The following is an 18,502-nucleotide window of genomic DNA, read 5'->3' as shown; positions in this document are numbered from 1 at the left end:
CACGCGTCGCAGTTGTCTCACTCCTTGCCAGGAGGGTTCCCTGCACTGAAAAGAAGCAAACACAACCTCGTGGTGCGCACCAGCGTGCGCCTGGCAGCAAAAGAACGAGACTGAGCTTTCCCGCATTTCTAAGGGAAGCCTCTGGAATCCTCAAACATCCATTTCGCGCTACACCTGCAGACAAACCACTCTCCACCCGGGGCTGCCCCTCGCACGCCCGGGGCTGCTGCCTCTCCTCTCTCCTCTCCCCTTCGCCCCGCCGTGCGCCGCCGCCACCCGCGGCCCAGACCCCACCCGCCGCTCTCCCGGGGCCGGCGCCGGAGGGAATGGAGGTCGCTGCCGATCTTCCGCCCTCCGGGAGCCCCGGTGCTCTCCATCGGCCCCCAGACAGGCGCTGGATCCGCCCCTCTCCGCCGCCAAGCCCGGCCGCACGCCTGGGTCAGCCCTGCCCTCCGCAACCACAGTGCCCGCCCGGGCAGAGCCGCCCCGCCCCGAGTGTGCTCGGTACCGCCCTGAGGAGGCCGCCGTCTGTCCCTGTCCGTACGGTGTTGGCGGTATCGGGGGGTCGGTGCTACTTTGCGGGGTGCCGCCACCCCCCCGGACTGGAACATGGGTGCCCCTTCCCCGGACTGTGACTATCGGGACCTGGCTGGGCCTTCGGCAGGGCAGCTGCCTCCTTCTGTTGTCTGTCTCTTGTCTCTCTGCCCCCTGAGAATATGGGGCGGGTTGAGCCCGGGTGAATACGATGTGCCCGCCAAAGCTGCTCCATCGCTGCCCTCCTCAGATGGAGAGGGGAGAGGAAACGCAACGAAAGGCTCCTGGGTCGAGATAAGGGCAGGGAGAGATCACTCACCTGGTACTGTCATGGGCAAACCAGATTCAACTCAGGGAAGTTTTATTACCAATCAAATCCAAGTAGGGTAATGAGAAATAAAAGCTAAAGCCTACACCTTCCCCCCCCCTCATTTCTTCCCAGGCTCAGATTAACTCCTCATTTTCCTCTACCTCCTGCCCACAAGCAGAGTAGGGAAAGGGTGAACAGGGGTTGTCATCAGTTCGTCACACATTGTCTCTGATGTTCCATCCTTTTCATGGTCTTTCCCTGTTGCAGCATGGGGTCCCTCCCACAGGAGAGACTTCTCCACCAAGTTTTCCAACATGACTTCTTCCCACAGCCTGCAGTTCTTCACAAACTGTTCCAATGCAGATCCCATGGGCCACAGGGTACAATCCTTCAGGAGCAGACTCCACCTGTGGGGAGATGGTCAAAAGTTGTGCAAGCAAATAGGCTCCAGCGTGGGCTCTTTTTTTCACAATATCATAGCCTCCTTTGGGCACATCCATGAATTCCACTATGGATCTCCATGGGCTACAGGAGAACAGCCTGCTTCACCATGGTCTATACCATAGGAAAATACCATCTTTGGTACCTGGAGCACCTCCTCCCCCTCCTTCACTGACCTTGGTGTTGCTCTCACATATTCTCACTGCTCTCTCAAGCTCCTCTTCGCCAGCAGTTTTTTCCCCTTCATAACTATGTTATCCCAGAGGCACTAGCACCCTTCCTGATGAGCTCAGCTTTGGACAGTGGCAGGTCCATCTTGGAGCCATCTGGTGTTGGCTACGTTGGACATGGCAGAAGCTTCCAGCAGCTTCTCACAGAAGCCACCCCTGTAGCTACCAAAACCTTGCCATGCAAACCCAAAAGAAAATTACATCTTCTTGACCATACCTTTTTCTGCACATCCTTTAGGCACAGCTCTGGATCTACCAAAAGCCCTTGTTTGCATAGCTCTTGGTACTGTTAACTTTCATCTTCTGGATGCCCCTGACCTCTGACATTTCAGTATTCATGGTCCTCAGCTGCTGCTCTGAATCATTCTTCCCACTGGTGCCCCAGACTGAGCCGTGGGAGCCTTTTCACACAGTTTCTCTGTTCACAGCTCTCACCAGTGCTCCCCACCTCAGTCCCAGGGAGCAGTTTCATTCTGGATTTAAGGGCAGTCATTCCTGTAGAAATTGCTTTATACCAGTGCCAAAGCCCCAGTTGTCAGGCAGGCAGTATGCTTCCTTCTTGTTAGTCTTTGGGCCATCTGCTGATACTGAATTTACAGACAAAATGATGGACTCCCAGAGAGACTGGAGAACATTCAGCCGTGTCAAAGTCTTTGTACTTCTCAACCAGCTTGTCTGTAACTGGCAGAGCTGGGGCAGCCTTGTACCATTTGTGTCCATCTAATCGCTGTCACCACAGCATGGCATACAGTACAGGTGTGCTCTGGTGATCAGTCCATCCAGCCCAGTGATGGGGTTTGTTGGTTGTTTTTTCCCCCAGAAACCACCAATCACATGCACTTCTGGTGCTGCTGTGAACCACTAAGCCTCTTTCTTGACTTCTGCTTTGTACCTACCTCATCTCAAGCCAAGGGTTGGACTTGATGATCTCTGAGGTCCCTTCCAACCCAGCCAATTCTATGATTCTATTTTTTTCTGGCTTCATTTGTTCTCTTATTGCTCTTCAAGCAACAGCATCCTTCTCTTTTGAGGTCCTGGCTCCTTTTTCTTTCTGTGTTTCCTTTTCACTTTTACTCCTGAGGTCCCAGGTTTCGAGGTAACAGCAAACACTCTGAAATGTGCATCTCCCTGATGTCAGTGGTGTCAATGTGACACTGAGGATAACAGTACTCTGAGCCTTGTCCCAGGAGTGAAACTTCATTTTTCCCTCAGATATTTTTTTTGCTTAGAAGCAGTGTAGGACCTGAATGGAAACTGTGCCTTGAAGACACAAATGTACACTGTTCTTTCTGCTTTAGCTGTGGCAGTGGACATGATGGAAGCAAGGAAAAGCAATAAACCCAAAGAGTGTAGGAAGTTAACAGCTAACAGTGCACTAACGGAAAGCAACAAGTTTCTCCATCCAACGAAAGAGGTACAGTGAGAAGAGCTTTGGCCACAAGGATTCTGGTTAAAAATAGTCAGAGATGAAGGTTTGTCTTTGTGTTTTCATAGATTTGCTTCTAAGACCACATTTCCTATAGCAAGAAGCTATTATTTAAGCCCCTCCAAATGTGTTTGTTCCATTTTACATTAAAGAAACACCAGAACGGGACACTCTTCGAAACAGTGCGATTTTATGTACTTTACTCTGAAGCCAGATAGGGAAAAGAATATGTTCAAGCTGGATGTGTCACAAAGTGCCCATCGTGCTGATGGAACCAGCTGGAGGAGCGGTTGGCAACTGTGGAACCCTGGGACTGTAACATTCTGAACTGGCTAGCAACTGCCTCGTCGGTTGAACAAGCCTGGAGAAGGTGCTACCTTCATTCAAGGGTATTTTGCTGCCAGTTGGAGCTTTCTTTCAAAAAATGCAACAGAGCTAAGGTTCTGAAGGCCCAGTTTCTGAAAGAAAGCTATTGCTTTCAGGCTAAGATTACATTTTGCCCCAATGTTTACAGTTTTAATGTTTTTGTGTATTTTGTGCCGGTGTTAAGAGAGTGGAAGAGAAACGCAAGAGGTGATAATGGCCACAGCTGGGAATGACCGCCCTTATCATTTTTATTCCCCTACCTACACACAGGTAAATGCTGTAGATTTTAGAGTGGTTTTTATCCTTGATTTTCTTGATATATTCGTGTTGAAAGGGAGGTTTGTTTTGTAAAGTTAGAAGCTGGTGTGTCACTCTGTCTGGGTCATGCCTCCATCTGTAGATCAAAGATCTGATTTTTGGAAGGAGCGAGAAGAGCTCACAATCCTCTGAACTATGGACAATTTCTTCCATGACCTGGGCTCAGGTGTTCAAGGAACACAGAAGTCAAAAACTGCATATAAAGGTCACTCACTCATCATCACTTTCTTACTGAATCAGTGCGATGATGATTCTGAATAAATAGGTCATATTTATAATTTATGCTATAATCACTAATAGCAACTACTTGAATTTCTGTAAAATTGGTTATTTAAAGCAAAGTCTTTTGAAATGGGTTGGTTCTTCAAATAGTTATATTTCATCTGGTGAAAATCCTGGGATGGGTGTAGGGCTCTTGGTTATTGTATCCATTCCAGCACTAGGGGTTTAGGTGTTCATACCTGGGCTTTGATTCCCAGCCCCAGCATGTCACAAGGGGTGGCCCAGTTGTACTGACCACAGTCCAAAAGGGGTGTGTTTTGGAGATGCTGCTCCCAGACTCAGCTGTTACTGTCTGCAACTCGGTGAAACTTACCTTCAATTATTGAAGCCCTTTCAAGTGTGACGCTGTTTGCTTTTTTAAAAAATTACACAGAAACTCATTAAGAAATAACCAGCAACCTGGCTTTTATATCTCTTAGCTGGGATGTAGGTCATATCCAGGATATAAGCCTGTGTTTCTGCTTGTCACTATAATACTGTTACATGTGGATTACTGTATCATGTCCCCCTTATTAAAACCAAATTTTTTAAAAAAGGACATTCATGTTCATGGCAACCACTCCAGTATGGGAATCTAAAGTGATTTAACCTCAAAGTCATCTTCCTCATGAGGGTTTCAGGTCCGGATTCTGTCTCTGTGAAAAACCTCTTGGCTGTGACCTTATGTGCTCATTATGGAGACAGGGGAGATGCTTACATCTGTTTTGCAGATTTAGATATGAAAATAAAGATAGAAAGGAGCAAGTCCTTTCAAATCCATGTTTTAATTTGTCAGCAAAAGTGATTTCTTCTGTCAAGTTGATGTTTCCAATGGGAATTGGAAAAAAATATTTTTTTTCTTTGTTTTGAAATCCAAGTCTGACAAATCTTTATAAGGATTACAAGCTACCGATTTAAGGTTTTGTTTGTTGGGGTTTTTTTAGGTTTTGTTTGTTTGTGTTTTTGCTTTGTTCTCTTGGAAATCTTTATGGGTTTGGTTTCTTACTTCTTATTTTCCCATTGACCCATGCCCTTTAATACTGAGAGTACTAGTGTAAGATTTGCACTTGTACAGCAGATTTAATTTCTGAGTGACCTGATTATCCCTGTGTGCAGGAAAGGAAACTCAGCCACATATCAATTAAGTGAACAACAGATTTTTTTCTTCCCAGCATCTCATGAAAAGTCTGCAGTAAACAAACTGCTTTACTTTATTCTTACATAGGAACAATTTGACATCATGAAAGTTCCATTGACCTAACTCAAGAAAACTTTGGAGTTATCTGGAGCTCAAAAGAATTTTAAACATAATTTAAATGTTCTAGAATACCAGAGCACGGTCCTGCAAAATCTCAGTCATATTTTCTCACCAGTGCATGGTGTACTGATCAGCTTAGCCCATATTTACAATACCTGAAAACTGGTTTCTCCTGCAGCAGAAGTCCAGCAATGTCTTCTGTTTCTGGGAAACAAAACCCTCGGGCTGTCTGAGGATCGCTTGTGCTTTCCATCACAGCAAACCTCGTTACATTAATGGACTTTTTTTGCCACCTAATAACAGTGAGTAAAAAATTTTTTTTTCCAACACTTTGTTTGTTAGAGTAAGTGAATATGTGGCAGTGTCCTTTCAGTGCTTCCTTTCAGTGCTTTTATCATCTCCATTAAAGTCAAGGAATGGACCGTGGCAAGTCATAGAATTAATCAGTTAGGTGGGATCTGCTTTCCCTCCAGCTTTAAGGCAAAGAAAGGAACTGTATTGGCATTTGAATAAGGTTGCCATGTGATTTTTTTTTTTTTTTTAGCTGTCACACTACGGATCTTCCTTACTACCAGTGACATGAAAGATGAAGTCACAAATGGGAATTTAGGTTGCTAAGATCCATGAAGTAAAAATGTTGCTTGACAACATTAGGGGTTTGCTGGCTTAAATCTCTCTGGTAGTGACAATGGTTAGTAGGCAGGTAATCCTTGAAGAGAAATGAGAAGTAGTGTGTGTGGTGGGAGGAGGTTGGTAGGGCCACTAGTACCAGTATCTGTTGAAACAGCACATGATCTGTGGAGGAGATACCTCTGGTATAGATCACATCAGATTGCAGTGGTGTGTGTGCAAGTGTATTTCTACTTTATCATTTTTAATAAATTTTTCAAGCTTGAATGTTGGATGCAGGCCACTGAAATACAACAATAGTGTGCATGGAAGAAGAATTGTTTATGGAAAAAAACACCATTATAAGTTGGGTTTTTCCTCAGTCCCTTCTAAGAGGACCTCTTGTCTCCCAGGAATCCTGGTAGATAGCTGGTACTGGGAAGAGAGTAAGAGTCCAGGGCAGAAGCCAAAAATTGGACAGAAGCAGGAATGAGAGCAAGTCAGCAGGACTTGTCACAGAGGTGCATGAACAAGTGGACTGAAATTCAAGGGTATCTTGGATAAGGGCAACTTCAAGCAATGGGAAGGAGAAAATGGACCCTGTCCTTTTATTTTGCTTGGAGTATTTATAAATTCAAAGTCCCTGTGGTCAACCAAAACACTGCAAGCCTTAAAACTACACTGATTCCTTTCAATGCTTAGAAAGTTTGAAGTTTTGTTACTTTCTCTAGCATGAGATACAACAAACCTGATCTGCAGGTGTGTTAGGGAAGTGGTTTTAATGTGCTGCACATATTGCACATGGGCAAACAAGATACACAAGAATAACAGCAATGGGAATCCAAGGAAGTGCTCATGCTTCCTCCTGTTTCTTTAAAAGTGAAAAACATAGGCTACTTCAATACTTTTAATTCACAGAATCCTGACTGGATCTCTAGTTGCAAATTGGGCAGCTTGAACCGTGCTAATGGTCTCACCATTTTTATTTTCATTCAGTTGCATTTTCTGTCTCTCAGAAAATCCTGTCCCAGAACTGCCGTAGTTTTGCTGCAGATATTAGGGGTAGATATAAATTCCTAAAGAAAAGAAAATATTATCTGATTTTCTTCTAATTAAGTGTAAAATATTTTCATGAATTTTATATTCTTTCTCAAAATCTACATAAATTCATTTACGACTAACTTCAGGCCAGGTACTACAAATGAAATATTTCCCTGTGTGGTAAATACATGTTTTTTCATACTTTATGTAGTTTGAAGATGCTGTTTTGTGAGATACTGCAGGAGAGTTTGCCTGAGGGGAAGAATTTGCTTATTTAATGATTCCTTCAGTATGACAATGATTTTAAAACTCTACCTGCTGATCTGGACCTTGATTTGATATTGTGCTTCCCTCCTAATAAAACAAATACAACATCCTTTTCTGCAGATTCACCTTTGCAACAGGGTGTCCAGGAAATGACTCTGCATCCAGCCCATTGTCAAGACTCACCCAGAAATTCAAATAATTTCCTACCAATTCACCCTCCAGTTATCATAAACCTTAATGACACGGATGATGAAGAGGATGATGAAGAGGAAGATGAAGAAGATGATGAAGAGGAAGACTGTAAACAGTTTTTTTCTTTCTTTTACAAGGAAGTAGAATAGGGTTTTTTGACTCTTACACTTCACAACACATTCACTGGAGTAGCCATTACATTTTTGGAAAAGAGTCATTGAAAAGTTTTTTAAATAGTTCCCACGTAATCCTCAAAAGATTGGAACTGGTAGACACCAGATGTGAGGGAGACAACATTTTCTAACTACTGGGAAATGCCAGCAGTCTTTTTCAATCGTGGTATAATTCACATACCTCTTTTCCCTTAAACAGAGTTTAGAATGTGATCCATGATTCACATGGCCATCACATGCTGTTCAAAATTCCTCAAAATTCAGGGACGAAATTACAATTTTAGGATGAACAGTGGCTATGCACACTCCTTGCTGAAGGGGAAATCAGAAGTTTGTTTACAAACAGTTGTTGTGTCGTTTTGACTGAAATTATTTGGCCACTTGATTTCCTAAACACTCTGAGTGATCTCATTACATTACAGAAATTTACTCTTAAATCTGGTAAAGAGTATCCATAAAAAACCTCTTCAGTAGTTTAACTGAATGTCTGTGTTTATATATATGTGTGTGTATATATGTTTTGGGGTTTTTTTTAATGTAGGTAAACTATTGACTATTTATCACTTAGAGCTGCAACATTCCTAGGGAAGGAATGAATTGCATATTCCCAAAGAGTGAGAGGACAATCCACTTCTGTCATACTGGCAATTCCATTGCACTTAGAATCACCAAACATTAAAGAATCATTTTTCTGTCAAGAAGCAGATTTACAGTCAGAAAAACCCTAACTATGATATAAATGAAATTCATTATGTTATTTCATGACTAAGAACTGTAGAAAGAGGTTGTTTAGATACCTGGTAATCCTTTAAAACTATTTCCTACAGATGTTTCTAATTGTGTGCCTAAGACTGCTGCAGATATTGAAGAGGAAAGAGCATTGAAGGAAATATGCTCTATATCTGGTAAATATGAAATTTGCCACTCTTTCCTAAACAACAGTGTTGCCAATATAGTAAACTTTGGGGTTTTTTTCCTTCTTGGGGAATGTTTAGGAGAGTATTACAGGATTCAGAACCCTTTTGAGTACCAGTCACCCAAACTTGTTTCTTCACCCGGGGAAAAGGAGCGATCATTCTTGGAAGGTACCAAGCAAGAATTGCAGAAAGGCAAGTACTTTTCACCCTCTTGGACAATTTTTACTGCTTTTTAAATTACTGTCACAGGGAGAAATTATTATGTAGTTTGCCCCACCTCCCTGCTTTTTTAATTTAGTTACAATAAACAGCAGTATGTAGGTAGTATATAGGAATACTTCATTTCCCCCCCGTACATGTGTGTATATGTATAGTCACACATGTGGTGACTACCTGCATCAGCTGCAGATGGCAAAGGTAGAAATGGGCTATTCACCTTATGCTTTTTTTTCCAAGGTACAAAACAAAGGTCTTTCATATAATTTTTCTTTGGAATCAAGATTTATGTAGACTAATTTTACCCATCCTAAGGTTTCTTTATCATTAGATACCTTCAGAGAAAAGGACAGAGATATTTCCCCAAAGCATGTCTTCATTTGAGTTCTCTGGGGCTTTGGGTACCATGATGACATGCATAGGATTCATAGGATTAATGAAAAGTGAGAAACTAAAGAACGAGCAAGTAGTTTGTAGATGGTTCTTTACTTTGGAGCCATGGTCTTCTTTAACTTGTGTGTTATGGGATTTTCTTAAGACAGTATGAGAGTTATCATTTATTTTAGACAGGATCCCAGTAACTAACAGAAGAGTAAGAATAGGAAAAGATGGATTAAAGAAAATTGCACTAACCAAACAACTGTATGATGTGTGAGGGAGATAATGGCAGTGCCATTCATTGTGCTTAAGCACAAGCACCCAAAACATGCTTTCTGTTACCTTTCCAGGTGATGGGAATACAATTCCATCAACATTTAATAATACAAAAAGAGAAGGAGAGAGCTCAGGAAGGAGAGTGCCAACAGGGAATAATCTCAGAGGTAATATACTTCAGCAATGACTTCTAAGTGAGGAGCATCATGTGGTAAATAACTGGAGAGACAGGCATTAAAAGTCACTATTTTATGTTTGAGTTGTTCTTTGTTCTTTATGTCATAGAGACTCTTTCTCATGCTGCACCATTAATTCTAACAATCAGGACACTGGTTTTGATTCTTTTTGTTTACGATTATTAAAAAATGAGAATTTACTTTTTCCTGACTAATTTTGGAAATGCAATAGTTCTTTAGAGATACAAGAGGGACGTGCAGTACCTTTGTCAGTAGGTATGTTGACATTGAAGTCATAGCTGCTGTAGGACAGTCGAATCTTCAGCCATTCAGTGGTACTTCTGCAGTGCCATGTGGCACTGTGTCAGCAATGCCAAATCCATTTCCAAACTGATGGCATTTTTATCACATTGTTGAGCTTGCAGGATGTCACCTAGCAGAAATGATACAACTGAGACAGAGGCAAAGCATGCCTCTTGGGCAAGGGCTGAGAAGTTAACACCAGTAGACAGGAACTTATTAAGGTCCCTGTTGTGTTGCTAACTGAATTATCTTGTAATGACCTGCAGTTCAAGCTCACAAGTCTTCACTTTGTGCTTTGGAGCCCCTTTACACTGGGTTCCTATTTAGATACTATGCTTTGACTTTGATTTGTCCCCCCCTTTGACTTGTTGATTTGTGACACACACACACATTGCATTCAACTTCTGATACTCACTTATTGCAAATGTGTATGTGAATTGGAGCAAATGTTTGTAGTTTTAAATTGTAAACCCTAAGAAGATTTTCTAATTCATCCTGAGATACATTATGAAGCAGCACTTGTCAAAGCAATTGTATTAGTTCAAAGTAGTGTTGGCCTTTGTGTTCACAGTCAACGTTTGAGTTTGCTTTCAGTATTTTGCAACCATGGCTTCTGGGAGAGTAAATATAATCACTTTTGCTTTCCTTTTGGGGAATGATGCTTTTAGAAGAATTAACATATAAAATCATGCTCCACTCAAGATGACTGGTGTGTGAAGTGGGAAGTTAACTTTTCAAAACACTTTTTGGGATGATTTTGTGTGCTTCTGTAGAAAGTGACAATGTGTTATTTTATTCCCTCAGAAACAAACTCCATTGAGCAGGGAAGGAACAATCATTGCAAAGAAATAAGGCAAAAGAAATGGATATCCAAGGATCCAAGAAATTCACCCAATACAGTAACAGGCAAAGGTATTTTGAGAAAACAGTTGGCTTATTTGTTTGTATTGACTAAGCTGTTAGATGATTTAGCAGCACCCAGTTTATTTCTGTTCTTAGTGTCAGATGTGGACAATCCATGCTTGGATTGGACTCTCTACAAAGAACATTTTCTTCATCTTCTCTTCCAGTCTTGAATCTCCTGCAATATGTCATATTTTGAGCAATGGCAACAACATTCTTGTTTTAAGTTTCTTTTTCCTTTTAGGAATTCACTGTCCAGATGCAAAAGTAAAACCAGCTTACCAACAAAAGGGCCCAAGGAACAATGACAGAGCTGCTCCTTCAGAACCACAAAGATCAGTGTATGTAGTCTACCGTAGTGTCGTCGTCACGCAAGAAGCAAATTTTAATGGATCTACAGGTGGGTTCCAGCTTTAGGTGGAGGATTCATAAACTGCCTCAAACTTGCCTGTCTGTATTGCACTGCTTTTGATATTGTCCCTGCAGGTGAATATTAAGTTATTTATGCCTGAATCTGGGCAAGAGTAAATTGGATCCAGCATAATTTTCAGAAGCGGATTGTAGCGCATCATGAAGAAGTTCAGTAGTAAATAATTAAAATAATCATGAGTTAAGAAGGTGATTTCGTCCTGCCAGTTTCAGTCATCTCTCTTGAGCTGGGATGAATCTCCATTTGAGGTGCCTCCCTGTCTTAATTTCCAAGAAAAGGAACCTCCTTCAGGCAGAGCAACCCCCACTTTCAGATGAATCAAGTTAAGTGAAATGAATCCCAACATCACTGCTTTGTCCTGGGGATAAATAGTTTTGGGGTTTCCTTTGCATGTTTGCTTTGCTTAAATGTGGACAGATTGTTATAGAGACCACAGAGAGAACATGCTTAATGTGAGGTATAGGTCTCCTCAGATTTCCAGGTTAAACAAATATAGAGCATTTCCAAAAGATAGTGATCAGCATTTTTGTCAGAAGAAAACCGTTGCCATTTTCACTCCTTTTCTTTTCTGCAGTACCAGAGCCATCTGACAGAAAATGCACCAAAAAAAAGAACCAGCTTCACACAAAGAGAAGAGTTGGGACCCAAAGGGATGACTGTGGTAATAATTACACATTGTGTATAAACAGAACATTTTAGGATTATTGTGCAATTAATAATTTGAATTAATGGATGTGAACTGGAATTAACACAAAACCAGATTATTCAGGATAATGACTTTAAACCAAATTTGAAATGGTTAGTCATCAGGCAGAATACTCTGATGAAATATCAACTTCCTTGCACAAAAACCTAATATTGCCTTCCATCTAATGCTTTCACAAGCAGGGATAACAGAGGAGATGGGGCAATTTGTTTAATCTGAAAAGAATTTATGCGTTTGGAAAGTTTTTTAACAGGGAAATTCACTTTGTTCAAGTGAAGGATGTCCCTGACAAAACTGACCATTTGGAAGATCTGTGAGCCCGATGGAAATGCTCCAAGATTACAACTTTAAAGCATATGTAGCATTCACCTGATGTGTTCAGTGAGACTTCAGCTGATGTTATACTTAATTCACAGATCAGGCTAAGAGAGAATTTCCTGAAATTGTAGCTGAAATTAAGAATCAATGGCTATGCTTTTTTCTATAGACAAATCTGCTTCAGGAACTTCTAGTGCACCAACGTGGAGAACAAGAAACACGCATGCAAAAACATTCTTTGCTTCTAAATCAGCAATTCAGGTAACTGAGAGACATTTCTACAAATCAGTCTTTTTAGTAAAAGCAACATGTCTCTCCCCACCCAGAAAATGTAAAAGTGCTCTCAAAACTCCTCCAACCAAAACCCACAAGGTTCTAAGCCATGCTGAGTAGTGTGAAAGAGCAGTTAATAGATTAATTTGTTTGCAAACGTGTACTTTTTGCCTGTATAACGTGCCTTTCAAGTGAAGAGTTATGAGAAGTGGGGTTTGCTTGTGCACTGGAAGAAGCACAGTAGAGTCTACGGGAGTGTGAACTATTTATCTTTCTGATTGTTTGTGAAGCATTTGCAAGAGCTGAACTATGGTCAGCCAAGGTCCAAATTCACAAAAGGACTCGGGCTACAAAACATTCAGAAGAAACCCCAAGAACCATTAACACATTTTACAGTTGTCTTTAAAGCAAAGATTAGAACCTCTGTCTTGTGTCTCATGTTGAAAGTTTACCTTAAAGCCTTTCTGAAGGAGCATATCGTTTTACTCTAATATGCACAAAATGATCTGTGTATCTGTTTTGACAACAGAACCAAGAAGACATGGAATGGAATAGAAAAGGAGAACGGTATGTAGAGAGGAGAAAGAGATGAAGCAAGTACTTTAATTCATAAGAAAATGCTACGTTGAAATAAGGAAATTACCAACTGGAAAAAGCAAAGATGCTAGAATCGCAAATTCCAGAAATAGGATGTAGGAAGTACACAAACACAACGTTTCAAAACTGATTAAATATTTTTAAAGTATGCTCTGTATGGTCACATACAAAGTTCTTCTCTGTACAAAGTTTAATATGTTATGATACTCTGACAGTTGAAGGCTCTCCGGAATGAAGATCTCTGCACCTGGTCCCCGGGCAGATGTTTGAGCCAGGGGCTCTCCATGGCTGCCCAGGCCCAACCACTCTTCACTGTAGGCCTGGCCTCCTCCTCTCCCTCTGTTCCCACATCCCGGAGCTCTGCTTCTCCACAGGGCACAGCACCTTTCCCTACAGACTTTGGCCCCCTTGGGTGGGGGCCTTCTCAGTAAAGAAGAGAACTGGAATAGTATTTTCTCCTGACTTCCCCTCTTGCTGAATACAGTCTTGGCCTCTCTCCAAGCCAGCCAAATCTCGAGGAAGAAACTGCCAAACCTGTGTTTTTCTGTCTCACTGTTATGGATTCGGATGGACTTGGATTCGGATGGACCTGGATTCGGACGGAACTGCTTTCACACACAGGATACTCAAGTGAACAGCTGGCAGGGGAAGTGACATCTTTCCGTTTCTTCTTTTTGAATAAATAAGACTCTGATATGAAACATGGGAAATCACACTCTTGTCACATTCTTTATTGAAAATGTAAAAAACTAAATTTAATTTGGTAATGCAGGCAATTATCAGAGGGATGTTTTAATCAAAGCTTCCAGAAAAGCAATGAACATTGTAATTTCCTCTTCTCGCAGGAATGAGTAGACCAAGTATGAGCTCTTTAGGTTCTCCTTCCCAGCCCAAGAAGAAGCCATTCAAGCTTTAAAGACTCCAGGACAGAAAGCACAGGGAGATATTTATTTCCTATGTGCCTTCAGCAAATGCATCAAACCAGCTTCCCAAGTTCACACAGAAGAATGGACGTGGCATGTTATGATGTTATCCCTTGGCAGCCCCCCCTTGCCTTCCACGTAAAAACTTTCTGTAAAGGTTCACACTTTGTCACAAACAAAATTGTTGCATTCACAGTCCTTCTGAAAGAAAAGTCAGATGCCCATGGTGGAAGGTGGCATAGACTTCAGAGGATATATTAGCCTACTGAAAGGCACTTGGAAGGGGATGGGGAAAGGGTTTTTCATACCTCTGGTCATTTTAACTACCTCATATTATCTTGCCCTTGCCTTTGCTGCAGTTAAAACTGGGGTCAATGAGACCCACCAGCTGATTGTGGATAGTACTATTTTACATTTAATTACTATTTAATTTTATTTTCACATAATTATGTTTTCCTCTCCAGTGTGTATTCAGTTTCCTTCTGACCTTCCTGTTTAAAGCCTTTCTGAAGGATTATTCTGCACATACTTCAAATGTATTGCTGAGATATATTTCTTCTCACAAAGAATCTATTCCTGTAGTAACTGGTATTATAATTATTCAGAGACGTTTTTGGTAAAGAAGATAACCAGTGCCTCAAAATGGCCCAACAGAAGAGGTAAATCATATTGTTAAGTAGTTTACTAGTAAGAGTTGAACACATTCTGAGGGAAACACATTTTCTGGCTCTGTCTGCACTGACTTGAAGCTGGATGGGCTCTGAATAGAATGAGAGCAGCTGACTTCATGTGCAAGTCCCCAACATCTTTGCCCTGGTTGTATGACAAAATGCTGCTTGGCTCAGCTTGCCTATCCATTCAGTATACATAATCAGGAGTATCAGGATCAAGAATAAATTTGCCTTTTACCTCTCTGTTGAGTGGTACTGTGTATGTGTGCAACTGTGCTATGAAAAACCACCTGCCCTCAGAGAAGGATGAGGGTGAAACCAAACTGCACTTTGGTTCTCAAAATGGAATCAGATAAAATGCCAAGAGAACAAATACTGGGTTTTAAGATTGTTCCTCTCTGCTTCCAGGGGAGCTGCCACAAGGCATGCTCAGGCAACCATGATGTAAGATGGAAGTCTGAACCTTGCAGAGAAATGTGTTCTTCCAAGGCATTGAGGGATTTAAAAGGAATGGAAAGGAGTTCCTAACTCCTCTGGGAACAAACTGTAAGGCCAGTTCCAATGACAACACTACTTCAGTTCAGGGGATTGTGGTGAATTAAGGAGAACAACAAAAAAAAAAGATTTAAGTACCTTTACTCACAAGACTGCCAAAGCCACTGTGACCACAAATCTTCCATTCTGTGTATTACCTTTTATGAGCTGCTCTTTCATGCAGTCTAAGGTATTCCTTTGATTTTGTCAAGGAAGCATTACTTGTTGGGTAATTTTTGCAAACATTACTCAGTGTTAGAGGGGAAAAATGAGTTGCCATTGAAATTATGTTTTTCAAATCATTATTTGCTTGTTTGGCTTGTCTTTGTTGGTTGCTTTGTGGCAACATTGCACAAATTATACAATCAAATCAGAGGATACTTTTTTATTGCATTCAGGAGTCTTTCATGTGTAGCAAGAGGACAAGAGGCAATGGTTTAAAAGTTGAAGATGGGAGATTTAGGTTAGACACTAGGAAAAAAATTTCCAGTGATAGTGATGAAACACTGGAACAGGTTGCCCAGGGAAGTTGTGGATGTCCCCTCCCTGGAAGTGTTCAAGGCCAGGTTGGATGGGGCCTTGAGCAACCTGGTCTAGTGGGAGGTGTCCCTGCCCATGGCAGGGGGTTGGAGCTGGATGATCTTTAAGGTCCCTTCCAACCCAACCTATTCTATAATTCTATATGCCTGTTGATGACATGGGCAAGCTTTTATTGAAATGTCTGATGAAAACAAAGAACCTGGGGCCATATAAATTATTAGAGGTCATGCTGTTGTTTCAGATGCCCTATAGCATACTCTACTCATTTGTCAATAGAGCAACTTTAACCCCTGAATACCAATCTAACCCCATCCCAAATCCCATGTGAGCAAGGAGAAGGGCAGTATCATGCAATATGATAAGTAATCATGTCCCACTACTGCTCAAAGCATGTTGTACCATTGGTCTCTAGGCTGTTTGTGAGGGTCTCTTGCAGCATTCTGGGCATTTCAGCCCAAAACCTCTCTTGCAAACTGTATCAATAAATCTCAATAAAGTTGCAAAGTTAAAGCAAGGAAGGGAAGCTTTTTTTTCACAATGAAATTGTTTTCATTCACTCATATACATGTTGTCATTTGCATTAACTTACAAGTAGCTAAATGGCTCCTGGCAGGGTCAACATTGACTTGGGTCTTGAAAGCTGACCGCCAGCCTCAGGGACCCAAAAACCTCTCTGGGTAACCCATTCCAGTGCTTCATGATCCTTACAAGGATTTGGGTTTTGATTCCTTCTCTCCAGCCTGAACCTCTCTGGTTTCAGGAGATGCCACTATCTTTCACCCTCTTACCAGGGAGTGCTGGGAAGGTCCTGTCCTCATCCTCCTGATGGCTTCCCCATAGGCACTGGGTGTGCTGTGAGGTGCTCCAGCACCTTCACTGCTCTGTGTTGGGGCCACAGTGCTGCTTTAGCACCATGGGCAAGGATGCCCCATTGTGCTTTCCCTGAGCTATGGGTTCCAGTGTCACAGTGGGATGGTTATGGTTTTGCTGGTTATGTCCAGGTGCCTACCCAGATGGGTTGTGCCCACACTCTAGCTGAGCAGTTTACCAGGCTGGAGTGTTGAGGTGCTGGTGTTCTGCCTGAGGACTTGCTCCTTACAGCTCTTTGTGCTTGGCCCCAGAGCAGTCAGAGGATGATATCCTGCCATTTAGGCAGATGGGGCACCCAGGAGGGCCTCTGCCAACAGTAGAGGTGAGATGTTCAGGGACATCTCACCCTGGGGGAACTGGGAGGGTTTCCTTCTTGAGGGACCTAGGCATGTCTTCCACCCCTTCCTGGGCCAGCCTGTGACCGTGGCCTCTCTTCCTTTCCCAGTATGGCACCTGCTGCTGCAGCACCAGAGAGAAGGAGCTGCTTATCATCCCCAGCTCCCCCCAGCCCATCACAGAGAGTGGAGAGCATGGCCATGGAGCTGGAGAACCACTGTCCCATATGCCTGGACAGCTGGGAGGAGGCCAGCTACCTGGTGCTGTGCCTCCACCAGTTCTGCTACCCCTGCATCCTGCAGTGGGCTGATAGCAAGCCTGAGTGCCTCCTCTGAAAAAGGAGGGTGACCTCCATTGTGGACTCAGTGTGGGGCGATGACAACTTTTAAGGAAGTCATCATCAGACCACCTGGAGGAGGAGCACCCAGGCATCCAGGCACCCAGTGCTCCCCTAGTCCTGAAATACCATAGGTTCAGGAGGTGGAGTTTGCACCCAGGGCTCCAGTGGGCAGCCTCCAGCCTGAAACCTGGGTATCACTTTTCTGGGACAACCCAGCTCTCCTCCAGCATCATCTGCCCTGGGTGAACCAGGAGCTGGGGATGATGGGAACCATCTGCTGGTTCTGGAGAATCACAATGCTGCTGAGGAGTGGGAGGGCAGCCCTGAAGCTGCCCCTCATTCTGCTGCCTTGCAAAGGAGCTCTCCTGCCCCTGGCGCTGCCCCCTTTGGCAGCCTGGCTGCAGCTGATGAAGAGGAATGTCCCAGCTCCTGTTGGAGATCCCAGCAGCCTCCCTGATGCCCCCCTCTCCCACCCATGGGCTACAGGAACAGACAGATAAAGATCTGGAACAGTTTGTGGCAGGTCCCTCCACTTCCAGCTGGGACAGGGACTACTCCCCTGGGGTGCCACACCAAGTCCTGAAGAGGATGGCTGGCAGCTCCAAGGAGTTTTTTCCAGCCAAGAAGATGCCACCCCACCAGCAGCAATAGAACATCCCAGGTGGTGCTGCCAAAACCAGGGCCAGGCCAGCAGCTGGGGCATGTGCAGCCTACAAGTCCATCGGAAGGCTCAGGACTCTGCATCTCTGCACTTGGTCCCAGCATGGATGTTTCCATCCAGGGGGTCTCCAGGGCCACCCCAGGCCCCACTGCTCATCACCCCAGGCCTGACCTCCTTGTCACAACACCCTCTGCTCCCACATCCCAGGGCTCTGCTCTCCTACCAGCCCATGCTGCCCAGGGCAGCCCCTCTACTGTGATCCCCAAACCCCTTCTCCTGCTCAGAAATCTGAAGTGAAATAAGGCAAGTATCAACTGCAAGAGACAAAGATGATAAAATTGCAAATTCCAGTGATTGCAATTCTCTCTCTCTTCTACCCTTTGCATTCCTATTGTTCCTGACCTTCTTGTGATAATTGTTAATTTTTTTTTCCTCAGTAAATCTGTTTTTGGTTCTCCTATGCATACTATATGTAAACTCTGGTTTTCTGGGTTTGTCTGTTATTTCTGCCTGCCTGAGGGCATAGAGAGAAATCAAAGGTCAGTTGTTACAGAAATCAGGCAAGAAAAGAAAGCAGTTGCCCAGCAACGAGGTAGAGAACCATTGAAGCATAGAATGTTAGGGGTTGGAAGGGGTCTCTAGAGGTCATTGAGTCCAACCCCCCTGCCAAAGCAGGATCACCTAGGGCAGGCCACACAGGAACACATC

General features: G+C 43.1%; 1 protein-coding gene across 1 annotated transcript; it reads left to right on the top strand.

The window, feature by feature from the left end:
• Positions 1-2,499: 2,499 nt before the first annotated feature.
• On the top strand, positions 2,500-12,845 carry C1H12orf50 (chromosome 1 C12orf50 homolog). Its single transcript, XM_071733382.1, has 10 exons — positions 2,500-3,577; positions 5,323-5,446; positions 7,182-7,361; positions 8,254-8,331; positions 8,422-8,535; positions 9,288-9,380; positions 10,497-10,604; positions 10,840-10,995; positions 11,600-11,686; positions 12,219-12,845. Exons 1-10 carry the CDS (start codon positions 3,521-3,523, stop codon positions 12,440-12,442), a joined length of 1,221 nt encoding a protein of 406 aa, XP_071589483.1. The 5' UTR covers positions 2,500-3,520; the 3' UTR covers positions 12,443-12,845.
• Positions 12,846-18,502: the final 5,657 nt, after the last annotated feature.

Source organism: Heliangelus exortis, chromosome 1 (assembly GCF_036169615.1).
Source record: "Heliangelus exortis chromosome 1, bHelExo1.hap1, whole genome shotgun sequence".
Lineage (NCBI taxonomy): Eukaryota > Metazoa > Chordata > Aves > Apodiformes > Trochilidae > Heliangelus > Heliangelus exortis.
The sequence above is the reverse complement of the archived record's forward strand: the minus strand, read 5'-3'. Positions and strand labels throughout refer to the sequence as shown.